A 19,311-nucleotide genomic window follows, 5' to 3' on the forward strand; every position below is an offset into this window, starting at 1 on the left:
ACCGAATGTATCAGGATGACCAAATGTAGCAGGAAGACACCAAATGTAGTGGGTCCTCCGACCTCTGACACCGCAATGCCCTTACGCTTCGGCTGCACCACTTGCTCTGGCGCACCCCCATCCTTATCAGCTACCTGTATATGCAGTGTGGCGTATATCTCCTTCCAGCGTCGACCCCACAACTGACAACACCCCACGTTTTCACGACGTCTGGAAAACATCCCTGGCTCCATGTTGCCTCGATGTCCCCGCACTCCGCCCAATTTCCCTCACAGAGGATGCTCGCTGTCGTCGGCCAAGATTTTTTATTCCCTTAATGCCTTCAAAGTCGCGTGCGGTTGTATTTCATTTTTACACCTCTAGTGAAAATAAAGAATGTGCTATATCGGACTCAGGTTGATTTCAAAACTCCATATTTATTGATAAAAACATGCTACAAACACGATATAAATTGCAAAAAACTCACAGAATTTTAAAGTCTTAGCTATGCTATCACAAATGTCCATGTGTCCACCAAAACCAACACAAACAACATCCAGACGGTTGGCAGATTCGTCATAAATTTTACACAATGTACACTATGTGATCAAAAGTATCCGGACATCTGGCTGGAAATGACTCACAAGTTCATGGCGCTCTCCATCGGTAATGCTGGAATGCAATATGGTGTTGGTCCTCCCTTAGCCTTGATGACAGCTTCCACTCTCCCGGACATACGTTCAGTTGGGTGCTTGAAGGTTTCTTGGGGAATGGCAGACCATTCTTCATGGAGTGCTGAACTGAGGAGACGTACCGATGTCGGTCGGTGAGGCCTGGCACGAATCGGCGTTCCAAACATCCCAAAGGTGTTCTATAGGAATCAGGTCAGGACTCTTTGCAGGCCAGTCCATTACAGGGATTTTACTGTCGTGTAATCACTCCACCACAGGCCATGCATTATGAACAAGTGCTCGATCGTGTTGAGAGATGCAATTGCCATCCACGAATTGCTCTTCAGCAGTGGGAAACAAGAAGGTGCTTAAAACATTGTAGGCCTGTGCTGTGATAGTGCCGCAGAAAATAACAAGGGGTCCAAGCCTCCTCCATGAAAAATACGACCACATCATAGCACTACCGCCTCCGAATTTTACTGTTGGCACTACACATGTTGGCAGATGACATTCACCGGGCATTCGCCATACCCACACCCTGCCACCGGATCGCCACATTCTGTGCCGTGATTTTTTTTTTTTTTTTGAATTCGTCACTCCACAAAACGTTTTTCCATTGTTCAATCGTCCAATCCTTACACCAAATAGATAAAAAAACCAGTAGTATTATATCTCAGTGTGGAACTTGAAACTTTAAGCAGAGGTCAGGAGCGTGTAGAGGGTCTCTGGCTCAAGATTAAAAGAATGGTTGACCAAGCACTGGATAGATATGTACCTAGTAGAACAGTTCATAATGGGAGTGAACCTCAACGATATGCACCCACTGCAAAGAAACTTCTAAAGAAACAGAGATTACTGCAAAATAGGAGTAAAACAAAGCGCAGGGTAACAGATAGAGAGAGGCTGAATGAAATGTGTTTGGCTGTCAAGAGAGCAATGCGTGATGCCTTCAGTGACTACTGTAGCAAAATACTGTCAATCGATCTTTCACAGAACCCAAAGAAATTTTGGTCGCATGTATAAGCTTTAGTGGCACCAAAATTAATGTCCAGTCGCTAGTTAATGAGACAGGAACTGAAACTGAGGGTAGCAAAGCAAAAGCTGAGATGCTTAATTCCATTTACAAATGTTTCTTTACAAAGGAAGACCCAGGAGAATGGTCCCAGTTTAATCTTCGCACCACTGAAGGAATGAATGTTTTGAGTGTTAGTATCAGTGTTGTTGAAAAACAGCTGAAATCATAACAATTGAACAAAGCTCCAGGTTCCGATGGAATCCCTGTCAGATTTGGTTTGATTTGATTTGATTTATTGTGCACCCGTTTTATCATGTACAATGATATGGGATTTGTCATATGTTACATACAGAAAAAATATGAATAACAACATATTATGTAAAAAAAAATATCAGTGAACAATCTGAATTAAATATATGGGCAAAAACAATTATAGCTTACATGATATAAATTTGTAAGAATATAGGACACAAATAAGTTACATATATTCTGTGTATAATGGACAGCAACAAGAAACAATGATTATAACACTCTATATTGACAAATTAATTAATTTTTGTGTGTACATAAAAGAGTCTACCCCACGACACAAGTTTGTATATGAGTGACGTATAAGATAGGGGAAGGCACGCTATCTTTCTGAAGAATTCATGTGTTCACTAACACTGTAAAAGCTATTACTAATTAACATTCTTTTGAGTTCACTTTTAAAACTGCTCAGCATTTGAATCTTTTTAATTTTTAAGGGAAGAGCACTATAGAGAATTTTCGGGTGGTATATTGCAATCTAGTTGCACTGGGCTTTCTTATGCACTTCTCTGTGAAAGTCATTACTCTGTCTTGTTGTATAGTCATGAAACTCACTGTTTAAAGAAGAAAACTGGGGGTGACACTTCAGAAAGCATATACTTCCATAGATGTAAATGGATGGAAGAGTCATGATTTTATATTCCTTGAAAAATTCCCTACATGGATCTCTAGGTGCTGCTCTTTTTATGACCCTTATTACTCGTTTTTGTATAATGAAAGAGCGTTTTGCTGACTTGAATTGCCCCAAAATATGACACCATATCATAAAAGACTATGCATAAATGAATAATGTGTACACAGTACTGTTTGATCACTGCAGCAATTTTTGAGCATTCTAAATACATAGCAACATTTACTTAATTTTTTATTGAACACATCTATACGCTTGTCTCACTTTAGATGTTCATCTAACCAAATTCCTAAGAATTTTGTATTTGGCGTTTGTAGTATATTCTGTTGGCCTAGCTTCACAGTTATATTGGACTTCACATAATTTGAAACATGTCTGTAATTCATCCATAATGGTTTTTTTTTCTTCTCATTCACAAATAAACTGTTGTCCCTGAACCATTTACTTGCTTCAACTGTTGTTGTTTCAATTTTCCTGTTAAGGCCAGTCTCATTATAAGCGTTAATAAAGAGACTTGTATCATGAGCAAAAAGTACACAATCAGCTTGTGTCAAATAGTTTGGCAGGTGATTTATAAAGATCAAAAACAACAGGGGTCCCAAGACCAAACCTTGGGGCACCCCATAATTAACTTCCTTATAACCAGAAAAGTATGACTTTCCATCATGAACTATTTCTACTTTCTGGCATCTGCCAGATACGTATGACTTAAACCATGCATGAGCAGTACCACGGACTCCATAGCAACTAAGTTTTTCAAGCAGTAGTTTATGATCAATAACATCAAAGGCCTTTGATAAATCTAAAAAGACCCCACAATTTACTTCGTTATTATCAGTTGGATTTAGGACAAGTTTTAGAAAGTTGTATATAGCTGTTTCAGTTGAACTATTCCTTCGTAAGCCATTTTGTTCATTGACCAATATTCCACTTATTTTTAGGAAAGTAGAGAGTCTTCCATACATTACTCTTTCTATAATTTTTGAAAAACAAGATAACATTGATAAAGGCCTGTAGTTTTTTACATCATAACGATCCCCATTTTTGTATAATGGTTTTAAATTGATTGTTTCAGCTTTCTAGGAAAAGTGCCAGTACTGAAAGATGCATTAATTATATCTACAAGAAGAGGAGTAATATATCTGCTGTGTTTAATGATTTTGTCTGGAATGCCATCGGTGCCACAGGATAATTTATTTTTTACTTTGCTGTTGGCATTCTCTACCTCATGTACTGTTACAGGATACAGAAACATAGTTTTGGGATTCAATGTGAAGTTATGACTGATGTCTGTACTACTTTGGGTTCGTATGAGGTTTTGAACTACACTTGTAAAATGACAGTTGAATATATTGGCAATGTGTAATGGATAATTTATAGTTTTGTCCTCAGTTTTAATAACAATGTTGTTTCTTACTTTGCTTCTCCCTAAGTTGCTATTGATCACTTTCCAAACTGATTTCATTTTCTTGTTGCCATTACTTCTATTGTTATATGAATCATTATTTAACTTTGTTGCTACAGTAAATACTTTCTTGTATAATTTCCTATAACACTTAACACGTTGTTCAAAGCAGGATTTTGCCTTGCTGATTTACTTCACATTCTGAGTTGCTCTCCAGATTTTCTTATGCCCTGTGTTATCCATTTGTTAATTTTGCTTTTTACTTTCATTTTCTTAAGGGGAAAAGCAATTTCAAAGTTATGTTTGTAATCAGCTAGAAATGACTGAAACTTCATGTCTATACTATCATGTTTATCTAGATCCCAACTTGTATTTTTCAACAAGGAATTAAAAATCCTAATGTTGTCCTCATTAATACATCTCCTGTGCATGTGTTTCTCACTTGGCCTAGAGTTTTTACAGAGTACATTATTTATACTAAGTTTTAGTGCTTTGTGATCAGAGAATCCAGTGTCAATCACTTCTACAACATTGTCTAGTTTATGTAAGTCAAGAAATATTTGGTCTATTATTGTTTCAGAGTTCTTTCCATGTCTAGTGAATTCAAAGATAGTTGGTTCTCAATTATGCGAACAAAAGACATTGGTCAGTTTTGTAACATTTAAACAGTTGATGTTAAAGTTGACATTGAAATCTCCAATTACAATAATGTTTCCTGTAGAACATCTTAACTCACTAAAAAGACTTTCAACACTGTCCAAAAATTCCATAAAGTTGCCTGATGGGGAATGGTATACACACACAATAATTATTTTAAGGTCTGTAATTTTGCAAACGCAATATTCAAATACTTTTTCAATGTTTTTTATCTTACTGAACTTGATTTCTTTATATTCAGTTCCTTGTTTGACATAAATTCATGTTCTTCCCCCTTTAAAATTTTCTCTACAGAAGTTACTAACCATTTCATATCCTGTTATTCTGGCAGTAAAAGCTTGATTTTCTTTTAGCCAATTGCACACTGAATTTGCGTCTGAGTTAGCCCCTCTTCTAATTATAGTCTGTCATAGATTGCTCGAACATAGGACCGTGCCCAGTTCTTGGAAAAAGACACAGGTCACATCAGTCTACCAGAAAGGTAGCAGAAGTGATCCACATAACTACCGTCCAATATGCTTTACATGGATTTGTTGTAGAATCTTAGAAAATACTCTTTGCTCAAACATAATGAGATATCTTGGACAAAATGCCCTCTTCATGGCCAACCAGCATGGATTTCGAAAACATCGATCATATGAAACCCAACTCGCACTTTTCTCACGTAACATACTGAAAGCTTTGGATCAAGGTAACCAGGTAGATACAACATTTCTTGACTTCAGAAAAGCATGCGACTCAGGTCCACACCTACACTTATTGTCAAAAGTACGATCATATGGGGTACCAAGTGAAATTTGTGACTGGTTTGAGGACATTTTGGTAGGGAGGACACACCATCTTATCTTGGATAGGGAGTCATCGTTAGATGCACAAGTAACTTCGAGTGAGTCCTAGGGAAATGTGCTGGGGACCCTTGCTGTTTATGTTGTATATTAATGACCTTGCAGACAATATTAATAGTAAAATTAGGCTTTTTGCAGACGACGCAGTTACCCATAATGAGGTACTATCTGAAAGAAGCTACATAAATATTCAGTCAGATCTTGATAAGATTTCAGCTTGGTGCAAAGATTGGCGACTTGCTCTGAATTTTCAGAAACGTAAAATGTTGCACTTCACAAAATGAAAAACATAGTATCCTATGACCATAATACCAATGAGTCTTTGTTTGAATTGGCCAACTCATACAAATACCAGGGTGTAACACTTTGTAGGGATATGAAATGGAATGATCACATAGAATGACTGGGTGTTGTGTGATGTCCTTAGGTTAGTTAGGTTTAAGTAGTTCTAAGTTCTAGAGGACTGATGACCATAGATGTTAAGTCCAATAGTGCTCAGAGCCATTAGAATGATCACATAGGTTGAGTCGTGGCTAATGCAGGTAGTAGAGTTCAATCTATTGGTAGAATACTGGGGAAGTGCAATCAATTACAAAGAAGACTGCTTACACATCACTCGTGCGACCGGTCCTGAAATATTGCGTAAGTGGGTGGGACTGTACCAGATAGGACTAAGGGGATATTGAATTTCTAGTTTATCAAGAGAGGCAGCACGAATGGTCACAATTTGGTTTAATCTGTAGGAGAGTGTCACAGAGATACTGAAGGGACTGAACTGGAAGTCTCTTGAAGATAGACGTAAACTATGCCGTGAAAGTCTATTACAAGAGTTTCAAGAACGGGCTTTAAATGATTGCTCTAGGAATATAGAAGAACCTCCTACAAATCGCTCACATAGGAATCGCGAGGATAAGATTACAACTATTGCGCGCAGAGAGGCACTCAAACAATCATTCTTCCCATGCTCCATATGAGAATGGAACAGGAGAAACCCTAATAACTGGTGCAATGGGACGTACCATCTAGCATGCGCCTTACAGTGATTTGCGGAGTATAGATGTCATTGTGAGACAGAGTGCCCATTGTTTTCATTTGTTAAGTTTCCTGCCTTGTGTGTAAACAAATATGTTACTACAAAGTTTTCGGTGCTGCAAAGCAGTGATTTGAAAAAGTAAGTTTAATATCACAGCATATCAAATTTATTACAGGTATCAAATACAGTTGTTTTTCCTCTTAAGCAATAATCGGAAACAAATTAAAAGAAAGTTTTCAAGTGGACTCTCTGGTACGGGCACAGATTCATTTAGTGGTACTATAAACTGCTTACAACAATGTGTCTGTAGAAACAGTTGTTTGAAAGTTACATAGATACACGCCACAGATGGACGATGCATGCGGAAGATAATAAAATTACTGTGACTGCATTTGTACTGAAATCCTGGTAGTTGAGAATACAGAAATGCCGGTACTGTACATAGTTGAGAACACAATAAGACGGGAACGGGACATTGCTTCACCCTGTCTGTCAGAAGCAAGGGAACTGTTATTGTTCTTCCTGTTCATCGAGTATTCATCAGCGCTAGAGCTCTACAGATAGACTTCCGAGAGTTAAGTATCCGAGGAAAATTTAGGCAGTTTACAAAGAAGTCTGCTTACATATCACTTCAGCTACACATCTTGGCATATTGCTGAAGTGTGTCGGACACATCCCAAGTAAGATTAACAGGAGATATTGAACGTATTAAAAGGAGGGCGTCACGTATGCTCACAGGTTTGTTTGTCTCCCGTGGAGAGTGTCACAGAAATGTCAAAAACTGGATTGGCACAGAGACACAAGGAATCAGGCTGTACTTACCTTTTCTAATACAGTTATAAATTCTGCATGCAATATGCTTGAGAAAATCCCATTGGTAGAGTTCTGCGGCAACTGACCAAGTAAAAGAAAGGAACGCATTTGTGCAGGGTAATGATGTTGAACAAATCTCTCCAAACTATGTAGACACAAAAGTAAGCCATCTTTGATCCGGATTAGGCCTGTATGTTTCAATGTACGTCCCACATTCAGTCTTAACTATTCATTACTTTGTTCAATTTCACATTTTGAAGCACTCCTAAGGCACGAAACAAATTTGATGAACCACTGTAGAGCTTGGCGAATGTTTTATAGGCTACTTAGATCTACAAAGAAATAAAGATAATTTATGTATATTATATTGATCAGTCACACTGTCAGGAAATGGTATTGCTTGTGTAGTTTAGATGTCTCAGTTACTCCCTAATTCTTAGTTGGATATAAAATGTTTGCAATCATAAACAAATGTCAGAATTTTAGTCTCAAAATAGATTATTCTGTATGATGAAAAATCAAAAAAGTGTGGCTGAAATTTTTAACAAGCATTTCCTTTCAGTAACCCAACAAATTGGCTGTAGGCCCTCTGTTGAGGAAACTATGACTTTATGTCAGGATGCATACTCCAACATACTACGCGAAATGTACATTAATCCTATCACTGTAGAGGAAATTCAAACAGTCATCTGGTCTTTAAAGTGTAATAACTCTGCAGGAGTAGATATCGTATCCAATAATTTATTGAAATTTTCATGTAAATGGATTAGTGATATTCTGTGCCATATTTTTGATGCTTCGTTTCAACAAGGCATTTTTCCTGAAAGACTCAAGTATGCCATTGTGAAGCCCCTACACAGGAAGGGTGATAGAGCTGAGCTCACTAACTACCACCCTATTTCACTGTTAACAGCCTTCTCTAAAATTCTAGAAAAATTAATGCACAATAAAATTACTGAACGTCTCATAATGAACAGACTTATCAACAAGAGCCAGTTTGGCTTTCGAAGGAGCTGTTCAACTGAGGATGCAGTGTATGCACTTACAAATGAAGTACTTGAATGTCTAAATCAAAAAATGATAGGAATTGGTATTTTCAGCAACTTATCAAATGCATTTGATTGTGTAGATTACCACATTCTCATGCAGAAAGCCAAACTACTTGGAATAAGGGGTGTCACAGGTAACTGGCTGCAATCTTATCTACAGGAAAGAAAACAGAAAGTAATTTTAAACAGCTCAGATGAGTCAAGGGATACCTCCACTCAGTCTGAATGGACTTACATTAGTTGTGGTGTGCCTCAAGGCTAAATTCTGTGGCCACTGTTGTTTTCTATGTTTAAAATGACTTACCATTGTGTGCAAGCCTGCCTTGCAAATTTACTCTTTTTGCTGACGATATCACCATCTTCATGCGTGTAAAATCAGATGTTAATTTCGAGGAGTCAATTAACAACACACTCTCTGAAGTGATTACTGGTTCAGTGTTTGGTTCAGTGTTAATGGTCTCTCTCTAAACTCAAGTAAGACAAATTTTATCCAGTTCCATACAAAAACAAAAAAAAAGTGAGAGAAGTAAATGTAACATGTGGAAATCAACCAATAGAAAGAATGGATGTGTCTAAATTTCTTGGCGTAAATATTGATGGCAAAATGAACTGGTCCTTCCATATACAACAGACCCTAAAAAAATTGAGCTCGGCTATGTATGCTATCAGAATGATGTCTTCCATTGGACATTTAACCACTATGAAGTCCGCATACTATGGGTATTTTCACTCCGTTATATATTACGGAATTATCTTCTGGGGAAATTTTGCTTTGGCAAAGAAAATTTTTGTGGCCTAGAAAAGGGCTATTAGAATTATGCGCAGAGTACCCCCTAGGACATCATGCCGTAACCTTTTCAAAAAGTTGCAAATAATGACTATTGTATCGCAGTACATATATTTGCTGATGTGTTTTGTAATTAAGAACCCTGCACAATTTCCATCAAATAAGAACTATCACAAATATAATACAAGAGGGAAAGAAAATCCTCATTGTTAACTTAAGAACTTGACAGTTGTTCAGAGAGGTGTCAAATGGTCAGGAAGAAAATTTTTTAACCATCTCCCTGACCAGATAAAATGTTTAAGAGAAAATGAATCTCTTTTTAAAGCAAAACTAAAAGAATATTTGTCAAATATGTCTGTTTATACATTAGAAGAGTTTTATGATGCAAAAAGGGAAATAGCATTTAGATAGAATTATCCATCTTGTTAACAAATAAATATGCTTGCAATTTTTTTCCAAATTAAAACATGAAATTTTGTATTAACACTCAAAGAAATCTGGTGTTATATGTCCAATATCTGTTTTTCCTCTAAACTTTGTATTAACTATGTGCAGTTATGTAGACATTTTTTATATATTTAATGAAAACCTGTTTTGTATCTTTTTGTATGTTTGACTCGTTCCACATCTTATGTGACGTGCTCACAATACGAGATATACGGAACACGAAGTAAATAAATAAATAAAAGATACAAGATGATGTACATCAGCACCACAAACCCACAGCATTTTCCACTTTGGGATGCAGCATCGAGCTGTGGAGTTCACATTGTAATGACCAGCTACAGTTAATTTTGTTTTCAGTCGCGCCCCCTCAAGTTCCTTTCCATTATGCAAGTAACATTTTATGATCAATTGACAGGTATAATGCGCATATTGGTTGGTTTAGACCAATGAAAGTGATACCAAAAAATGTTGCTGATGAATTGAGATCAGTGTGACATTAAGCAGTATACTCTATTAGTCACTCACAGATCTACAGCAGCTCAATCAGTGCTTCGAAGAACCACATATACAGGGTGTCCAAGAAGGAATGCTCAGTATTCAGGGATATGATAGGAACAATCATTCAAAGCAAAAAAGTCTACTAACATGGTCTCCAAAATGCATATCTTCAGTGCTACAGGCATTTTCTTCATTTATGAACAAAAACAAGAAAAAATTATTTGTAAAAATGGGCTCTAAAGTGAATATATTAAGAGCTACTAGCACTTGTTCAACAGAAAAGATATGCTTCACAGTAGCAAAGATGAAGAAGTGCTCTTAGCTCTTAAAGTATGCACATTACAGCCCATGTTGCTGGACATTTGGTTTTTGCTTTGGTCCATAAAACCACCTCTCAGAATATGGAAAGCAAATATCTTCCAGTAGAAAAGATTTGTTTCAAATACTGAAGAAGAAGCAATGCTCATGGCTCTTAAAGTATGCATTTCAGAACCCATGTTTACTAGAATTTTTTAGTTTGAATGACCATTCCAGTGATATCTTTGAATGTTGACCATTTCTCCTGTGACACCTTGTCATAAACCAATATCCCTTCAACACTTCAAAGCACTGAAAAATAGAAATCAACCGTGACTAGTATGTTAATAAGATGTATGGTGTTATGTAACTGTACCATCAGTCTACTACATCTCATTCTACACCAAGTCCTTTGATCCATACATGTATTTTCTCATCATTAGAAACTTTTCTACATGAGCGGGTATACAAATAAAAAGGCATATTACTATACACAAAATTAGGTTTACTTTGCATCTTCAGGTTGATTCCACAGTTCATGTCATACCACCTGTTGTATTTGGTAACTTGGTCAAACAATTTCAGATTTTTAGTCGGGTCCAGACCTCCATCTTCAGAAAACATTAGTGGGTGCCTAATGTCCAGTTGATTTACTACTGTTCTGGAATCCTCCTGTCTCCTGAATGTATGGATGGTAGAAATAATGTACTGCTTGTATTCTGTTTCCTGACCATGAAGGTGACAGCATTTACATTGCCTAGTTGGAGTCACAATGATATAGATGTTTTGAAATATTCTGCATCTCCACAAGTGTCGCATCAAAACCACAACCAAGTCCAAATCCAAAGGCAGGGTCATCAGTGAATTTTAGCACTGAAACCATGTTTATTATGAAAATATAGCCAAACCAGAACTTAATTTCTAGATGTAGAGCATAGTTATTTATGCAGACATCAAACATGCCTGTATTTTGCACCCATTGAATATTCCAGGTATACAGATGCTACAGACCTAGGGCCTACAGGTAATATATATCAAGAATCTTCCAGAATGTAAAAACAAATAATTGCTGGTGGTTGGGTTTCAAGTGGTAACCTGTAACATACCAGCCAACACTGCTATCCACTACACTACACAGCATGTGCTAGAGGTTGCAGCAATAAGTTTTCCATATGAAAATTGTCATTGCTGCCTACACCTTACTTTCCTTCTGGGTTTAGGGTATTTTCATTTTCCTTAAATGTGAGTGACTCTTCTCATCACCAGGACTGTACATGTTTTTCATTGTCATTCTTGAGATGATGTTTTCATTTTAATTTATGAAATTCTGCATTCTCTTGCAAACATATTTCAGTTCCGTACTAATACTGATGATTATCTGTTTGATAATGTGCTTTTTCTTTGTACTTTGTCTCTCAGTGCTATGCCAGTTAAATGATTTAGTTTGTGTTGCACAATAGTGTAGATAAAAGAATGCAATGCCACTTTTTAAGTCACAATTCATCATATGTTCTTGACTGTATTTTATTGATCCAAGAAATCATTAAGTTGTACAGTTTGTACATTTGATTGTTGCAAGTTAAGATGTTGAACAAGTGTTATTAGGAGCCCTAAGTGCAAAGCATTAGGCTCCTCTTGTTACAAATGTTGCCCGTATGATTCTTTAAAATTGTTCACCAGGATACTATAGTTAACCAGTTACAAGTGATTAGATTTGTGGTGGTGCACTGCAGGAAAAAGAAAAAAGAAATGAAAAAGGAGAGAGCATTGTGATGCCCAGTTGGCTCCTCATATATGGAAGTGCTTCCAGCCAAAATCATTGTGTATCATATAGCTCTTGACCACAGGTAAACCGTGACCCACCATACTCTCTGGATGTTCTCACCTGTGCATTATTTTTGTTTGCTGGCATAAAAGGAACCTAAAACTAAAGAATTGGCAAAAAAATAAAAGAGGCAAGATAAATTTAGTAAATGTATTATTTTCTGGCCCAACAACAATAATTTCAACAAGAAATTACTGGTTTTGGCTGTCACCTATAATACTCAGATCCTCCAAACAGATAATGGTTGGTCGACTGTTCAAATCAGCATGTTGTAGTGGCATGTAACATGAGGACGTGCCACTATTACCCTTTGTTCATAAGAAATGAATTGTAGTTACTTTCGGACTTCCTCTTGTAAGCAGACCCTTTCGTTATTGCCATGTGTAACATCCTTAGCAGCAGATTATTGAATGCTGCCAGAGCCTACTTTTGGTGACCTTTCATTCAGACTGTTAGCAATGAACATGACAATTTAACAAAAGCAGAATATGAAAATTTAGTCAGTTGTCCTCCTACAAGCGGTTTGTAACCTTATACTCCCACGTGTCACTATCAAGATTCTCTGCCTTTGCACAAATTCTGAAATCTTTGAGAGGCATAAGATATACAAAAGAATAAATTTTAACTTATCTTGATTATCTCATTGTTGTTGTCGATGGCTCAAAGTCTTGTCGAGGGGCACATTCTTGCAGCTGAAATATTGATTTCGTAAAGTCTTGATGGCTAAATAATTGATAAGGATTTGCCTGTATTATTCTTGAATTTTATTCTTTGCCACATCTTTCAACATCACATTCTTTTTACATTTTCCAAATTAAAAAAAAATTACATAGTTGGTGACAAACTTAGAAAATGTCAATTTCCATCAGAGGCATGGCCACTTCTACTTACATTCTGCAGTACTCACATTATTCCAAAGAGTTTACAAAGTAAAAGAGTTAACAAACTTTCTTTACCAAAGAAGAATCTTCGCTAAATTATATCATTATTTTATATATAAATTCAGAAATAGGTTTAATAATTAGTTAGTTTGTACAATTAATAATATGAATTTTAAGTATACTAGAAATTTCGCAATTTCAGTTATTTTTAAAAGAAGAGTAATTTTAACTGTTACCACACATCAATTGTAACCCATTAATTTATTTTTTTATACATTTATCAGAAAAATAGTCTCTTATTTTACATGCAGTTTTTAAATCAAGTAAATACAGAGTGTGTGCCTTTATCTTTTAGGTCCACCCATTGTAATGCCTTTCATATTCCCAACCAACTTGCGAGAAGGGGCAAGAGCACAGATAAGTTGCAGTGTCTCTTCTGGTGATCTCCCTATTCGATTCTCATGGTTGAAGGACAATGGACCAATACCGGACGTACTCCAGGTAATCATGCAGTTGTCTTTCCCAACTAATAATTGCTGAAAATTCTAATGTACAGCCACATAAAGCTTATACTATGTGTATATGATAACGGAAAGTTCTGTATGGAATGCAAATAATGGAAGGAATGTAGCCGTATAGTTGAGGTAGTATTGTGCAGTTGATGGGAATATAAACAAAACTGAATACTTTGCTTAGCTCTTGGACATTTGTGTGTGTGTGTGTGTGTGTGTGTGTGTGTGTTTGTGTGTGTGTGTTTGTGTGTGTGTGTGTGTGTGTGTGTGTGTGTGTGTGTGTGTGTGTGTGTGTGTGTTTGTTTCTGTATAAGCACTGAAGAAGAACACTTTTCAAAATCTTATGTACATTGTCAACCTCACAATTAAGTACCTAGCAACCAATCAGTACCTCAACTATATGGTGAGCATATATTTTGTTTAATAGATCTGTATGTCATTTTGCCAACACACTATGCAAATGGTGATCACCAGTATGGCAGGGTACAATTGCTCATTTGTATTAGAATGAATTTAAATGAAGAGTTAATCAAACAGCAAAAGCCCAGGATGGAATAACAACAATATGGAAAGGATATATTGCTACTCATCACAAAGAGGAGGCATTGAGTCTCAGACAGCCACAGTGAAAAGAATCCTGCATCTTGCAGTCAGGTCTTAGTGCCCAGAGACAGTATGAATATGTCTGTGAATATGTGTGAGTTTTCTCTTTCAGAAGAAGGACTTTGTCTGAATGCTAAAATATTTCCAGCATAATTTTTCATTGTGCTTGTTTGCTACTCAGCACTATGTGGTGAGTAGCAATCAATTCATTCCATATTGTTGTTAAATCAGTACTTAGACTGACAAAGAAAGTCGGATTAGGATGCCTTTGAGTATCTTAATTTGGAAGTATGAGCAATTTGATTATAGTTTGTTTTTGTTAAATTTGGCCAAAATTGTGATAGTGATCATGGCAGTTTCATCAATTTCCTCATTTTGATATATATATGTGTTATATATTGAAGCCAGATATGGTATGAGGGAAAGAGTCCAATTTCTGTGGGATACCCATACACTGCTTCATTTGTGGCAAAAGGGTGGCAGTCCTGCGTGAGCTCATTGTCAGTTTAGACAATATTACATGAGTATTCATCCATTTAATACTGTGTAAATCGACCATTGGGTGCAACAGAGCTGCTGCCCTTCTTCCACAAATTAAACCATGTGTGGCCATTATAAATATGGCCCTAAGCTGATATGGGACCTATGCTCCTTTACCTCTCAGATACTGAATATATTTTGGCCAGTATGTACACTGATGTCCAAGTTAAAGTGACAAACTGCTATTTCCCCTTCCTGTGTCTAAGTACCGATATAATCAGCAAACTGTCAAAAGATGTCCGTACGATCATGTTCCACATGGAAAATGGCATTCCAGTCAACAGGCAACCATGCCAGTGATGACATCAGGGCACCCATCAAACGGGATAATATTTATCAGGTAGTCCCTTATCCACAATCCCCATGTACACAATCACAGTATGGCACAGAGAAGATGCCTGCCAGACACTCTGCATTGGAGAGCCATAGGAAGAACGGAAGCAGGACAGTTGCAAACTGGTGCAGCCCAATGGCTTAAAGTGATTTGTTCTGTTGTTTCTCGAATGTGGTGACAGTTGATAGAGACCAAAACTGTATCACGGAGGCCAGAGCAGGGCCGACCACGTGTGACATCCGAAAAAATACACTTATTTGGTTGTAAGGGACAATGTAACTACCTTAAAAAAAGTTCTGCATGGCAATAGGCATCTGACCTCACAGCATCCACTGGACGTGTTGTATCAAGGCAAATGGTGTACACAAGGCTCTGGCAGAATGGCCTTCATTGTCATAGATTTTCTGTATGTGTACCTCTGGTGCTACTTTGCAGAAGGGAATGTACAGAATGAAGTCATCAACATGACACCTGGATGCTCAAACAGTGGACTGATGTTCTTCTTACGGATGAGTCCCAAATTGGTCTAGAGTGTGAGTCTCGATGGATTCACATCTGGAGGGAATGTGAGACACGATTTCAGGACACAAACATTGTGGAAAGAGACTGATATCGAGTAGGATCCCTAACAGTATGGGCAGAGATTATGTTGACCATTTGAACAGCTTTTCATGAAATAGTACAGGTGAATCATCAAGGATTAACTGCTGTCAGGTATAGTGAAGATATCTTGAGACTTCATGTGTGGTTGTTGTGAGGTGCTGTGGGTCCAACTTTGTATTGAAGAACAATAATGCTCGATCTCATACAGCAAAGGTGGTTGATGTTTTCTTGGAAACTGAAGATATTGCACCCATGATGTGTTCTTCTCACTCTTCTGATTCAAATCCCATAGGGTATGTGTGGGATCACTACGGAGATGGGTTGCATCACGTCAGCATCCACCAACCACTCTTCAAGACTGCGAGCAGCTTAGCATGAAGAATGCACGTTATTGCTACAATGTGAGATTGATGACATCATTCACAGCATGTCCTGTCATCGTCACACTTTTATTGCTACTAGAGGTGGTCAAACACCATGCTGAGCACAGTAATCAGTTGTCGGAATGTATGTGCAAATCCATTAAGCTGGAAAAAAATTAGGAACATTTTTGTCTACCTTTATACTTTTTGCAGTTGTTGATATTTTGTATTCTTTACATTGTTTGTACTGTACTATAACCTGTTTAAATTGTTTTGCGGCAAAATAACTGCAACCTTGCAAAATTTTCGTTTGCTGCTTTAATTTTGGACATCAGTCTATTTATAAATACTAGACAATCAGAAAACAATGAAAATGAGAAATAGTATAATATATGATAGCTTAGATCATTATTCTGTTATATAGGTCTATAATGCTAATACAATGGTCATGATATTTAAATTTGAACAGCAGTACTCTATTAATTTAACAAACGTGTCCTATTAGCAAGTTACAAACTTGCTGCTTGCCTTTGAACAGCTTTCATATTCCATCATTATTAATCTTCATACCATGCAGGTCACAGAAAAAGATGGGGGAGAATTTTTCAGTCTGCTTATATTTAATAAGCTGTCTTCACAACACAGTGGAACATACACCTGTGTGGCTTCAAACAATGCTGCTAGTGCTAACCACTCTTCACAGTTGCAGGTGAATGGTAAGTTAATGATTTTGACATTACTATGCTTTTTCTCTTGTAGAGATGCCATACAAAAAGCCAAACATATTGCGGGAGACTATGCTCATCCTCATATATTCTGTTTCAGTCGCTCCTCGGTGGTTGATGGAGCCGCAGGATGTGTCGACTCTAGCTGGGAATTCACTGTTTGTTCATTGCCAGGCACAAGGTTTCCCTCATCCAGTTGTTTCTTGGATGCAAGGTCAAGGTGAGAAAACACTCTTGTAAAAACACTTCAAAAGCGTTTACACTTGCATTTTATTGTGACTGCTTTTGTCTGTTAACAGCATAATGTGACTCATTCCATTTCTCTGAAGGCTTTTAGATTTATGAAGCATAATGTCTGTATGAATCGAGAAAAGGTAAGTCAAACAGTACAGTTTTCAGCTGGTTATGACAAGCACAGTTTACAGGTTCTGCAAGACATGAATAATGAGCTTCAAAAAGTCTCTGTTGTTATTTAGAATGCTGGTCTCAGTGAGAACCTTGGACATGGTGAATATACATTCCTGGCTTGGATATCTAGGAATCATGTTTTACTTCATAACCAGCAGAAGAGGAACAGGCCATAGGACTGAAAAGAAGAAATAGTGGGCAGGGATTCTATTTCATTTCATTAAGATAATGCAGTATACTAATATAACAACAGCAGTAAGAAATGTGAAGTAGGCACTTCACAAATTCCAAGAGACATCAGTCATACTGTCATCACTGGAGGAGACTTTAATCATCCATTAGTCAATTGAAATAACAACAATTTTACATGTAATGAGCAGTATTAAATCCCTTCTCTAAAAACTACTTAGAACAAATTGTTCAGAATCCGAACCTTAAGAAAATATATTGGACGTAATGGTAACAAGTAGAACAGAGCTCTTTGAACATGTCTACATCAAAACAGGTATCACTGACCATTGACTACCAAAGTACAGAGTGCAACTAAAATGAGTAGAAAGATTTGCATGTTCAGTAAACAATAAATAACCAGTTGTGTCATATCTTTATGAAGGAGCTAAAACATTTATCTCTAAGTTGGAGCATTTAGTGGAACTGTGACTGAAGTTTACAAGAACAGCTGACCAAGTACTGGATACATACATACCTACCTAACAGAACAGTTGATGATGGGAAAGACCCTCCTTGATGTACAGAGTCTGTATAAAAACTTCTGAAGAAACAGTGACTACTGTTTAATAGGTGTAAAACAAAGCATAGGGCTAAAAATAGAGAAATTGGAACTGAAAAGCTTTTAGCTTTGAAAAAGGCAATGCATGAGGCCTCCTATGGCCACCTTGGCAGAATTTTATCAAAAGACCTCTCACAAACCCATAGAAAAGCTAGACTTTTTAAAGGCTGCCTGTGGCACCAAAGTCAGTGTTCAGATGCACAAGGATGGTATAGGAACTATAGATGGGCAAACATGTTCATCTTTGGGAAGTAGTTCATTGGTGAAGTAACATTTACAGAACCTCTTTATGACACAGTGCCGACAACCGCAATGCTCAACCACTTTTGAGGGAAGCTTTTAGTCATAGCAAGTTCAATGTCTTGGTTTGCAGTTCATTTACAGGAAATTGTATATATTTGTTTAGGCAATGACAGTATGAAATAACTGGAAATAAACTATTTCCTGTTGAACAAGCATTAATAGTTTTCTTCTACAATTTGTGGGTATGCAAATAGATGTGTAGTTAAAGTGTCACACTGTGTGGAATGTGAAGATTTAACTAAACTAATTATTTGCAACACAGGAGCTCAGAAACACACACTGAAATTAGAAAGGTTTATATCAGCAATGCCAGCAGCTACATAAATGTGCAGGGAGGTCTTTGAAACTTTACAAGGAAAAGAAACAAGACCTTTTTTTCCCTCAAAACCTTGACAAATTAGCACATACTGTTGCTTTGAAGACCCTTACAGTGGGGTAAGATAACCAATTTTTGATCAGTGAGTAGTTAGAAAATGCCCAAGGTACGTGGATGGAATCAGTCATCAGTGGTTAATTAATTTATTTATTTAGTCCTTTCTAATCCTACATGTATACAATATATACAAGGATGTTGGACATAGTTTAAGTCTTTACAAGATAAAATACAGTTTGTATTGCATTCCTAAGGACTAGATATTTAAGTAATTTAGCAAAGAATCACATATGCAGCATACATTAGAGAAACATACAAAGTACAATATCCACAAGTCATTTTTATTTTTATTTTTTGGTTTCTAGGTACTCTGTCAGACTGTAAAAGCAATGATCAGTTAAATATGCCTTTAGTTCAGCCTTAAAACTACTGAGTTCACTTACTGAGTTAATATGACTAGGCAGATTATTCTAAATTTTTATCCCAATATGTAGTGTGCCTTTTTGTTGCAATTATGTTCTCACCTTTTTCATATAAAGATCAAATTTTTGTCTTGTATTGTATGTGTGTATATCTTCATTTTTTAATAAGATATATGCGTGTCTATCAATATATT

General features: G+C 36.8%; 1 protein-coding gene across 1 annotated transcript in view; it reads left to right on the plus strand.

Moving 5' to 3' along the window:
- Nucleotides 1-19,311, plus strand: part of LOC126284516 (Down syndrome cell adhesion molecule-like protein Dscam2) — a 1,260,408-nt gene that overhangs the window by 1,096,748 nt on the left and 144,349 nt on the right. The window contains exons 13-15 of the mRNA XM_049983498.1: nt 13,498-13,643; nt 16,674-16,812; nt 16,922-17,041. Of these exons, the coding sequence (XP_049839455.1) occupies nt 13,498-13,643; nt 16,674-16,812; nt 16,922-17,041 (405 nt within the window). The remainder of the gene's footprint in view (nt 1-13,497; nt 13,644-16,673; nt 16,813-16,921; nt 17,042-19,311) is intronic.

The sequence above is a fragment of the Schistocerca gregaria genome, chromosome 1, assembly GCF_023897955.1.
Source record: "Schistocerca gregaria isolate iqSchGreg1 chromosome 1, iqSchGreg1.2, whole genome shotgun sequence".
Classification (NCBI taxonomy): domain Eukaryota; kingdom Metazoa; phylum Arthropoda; class Insecta; order Orthoptera; family Acrididae; genus Schistocerca; species Schistocerca gregaria.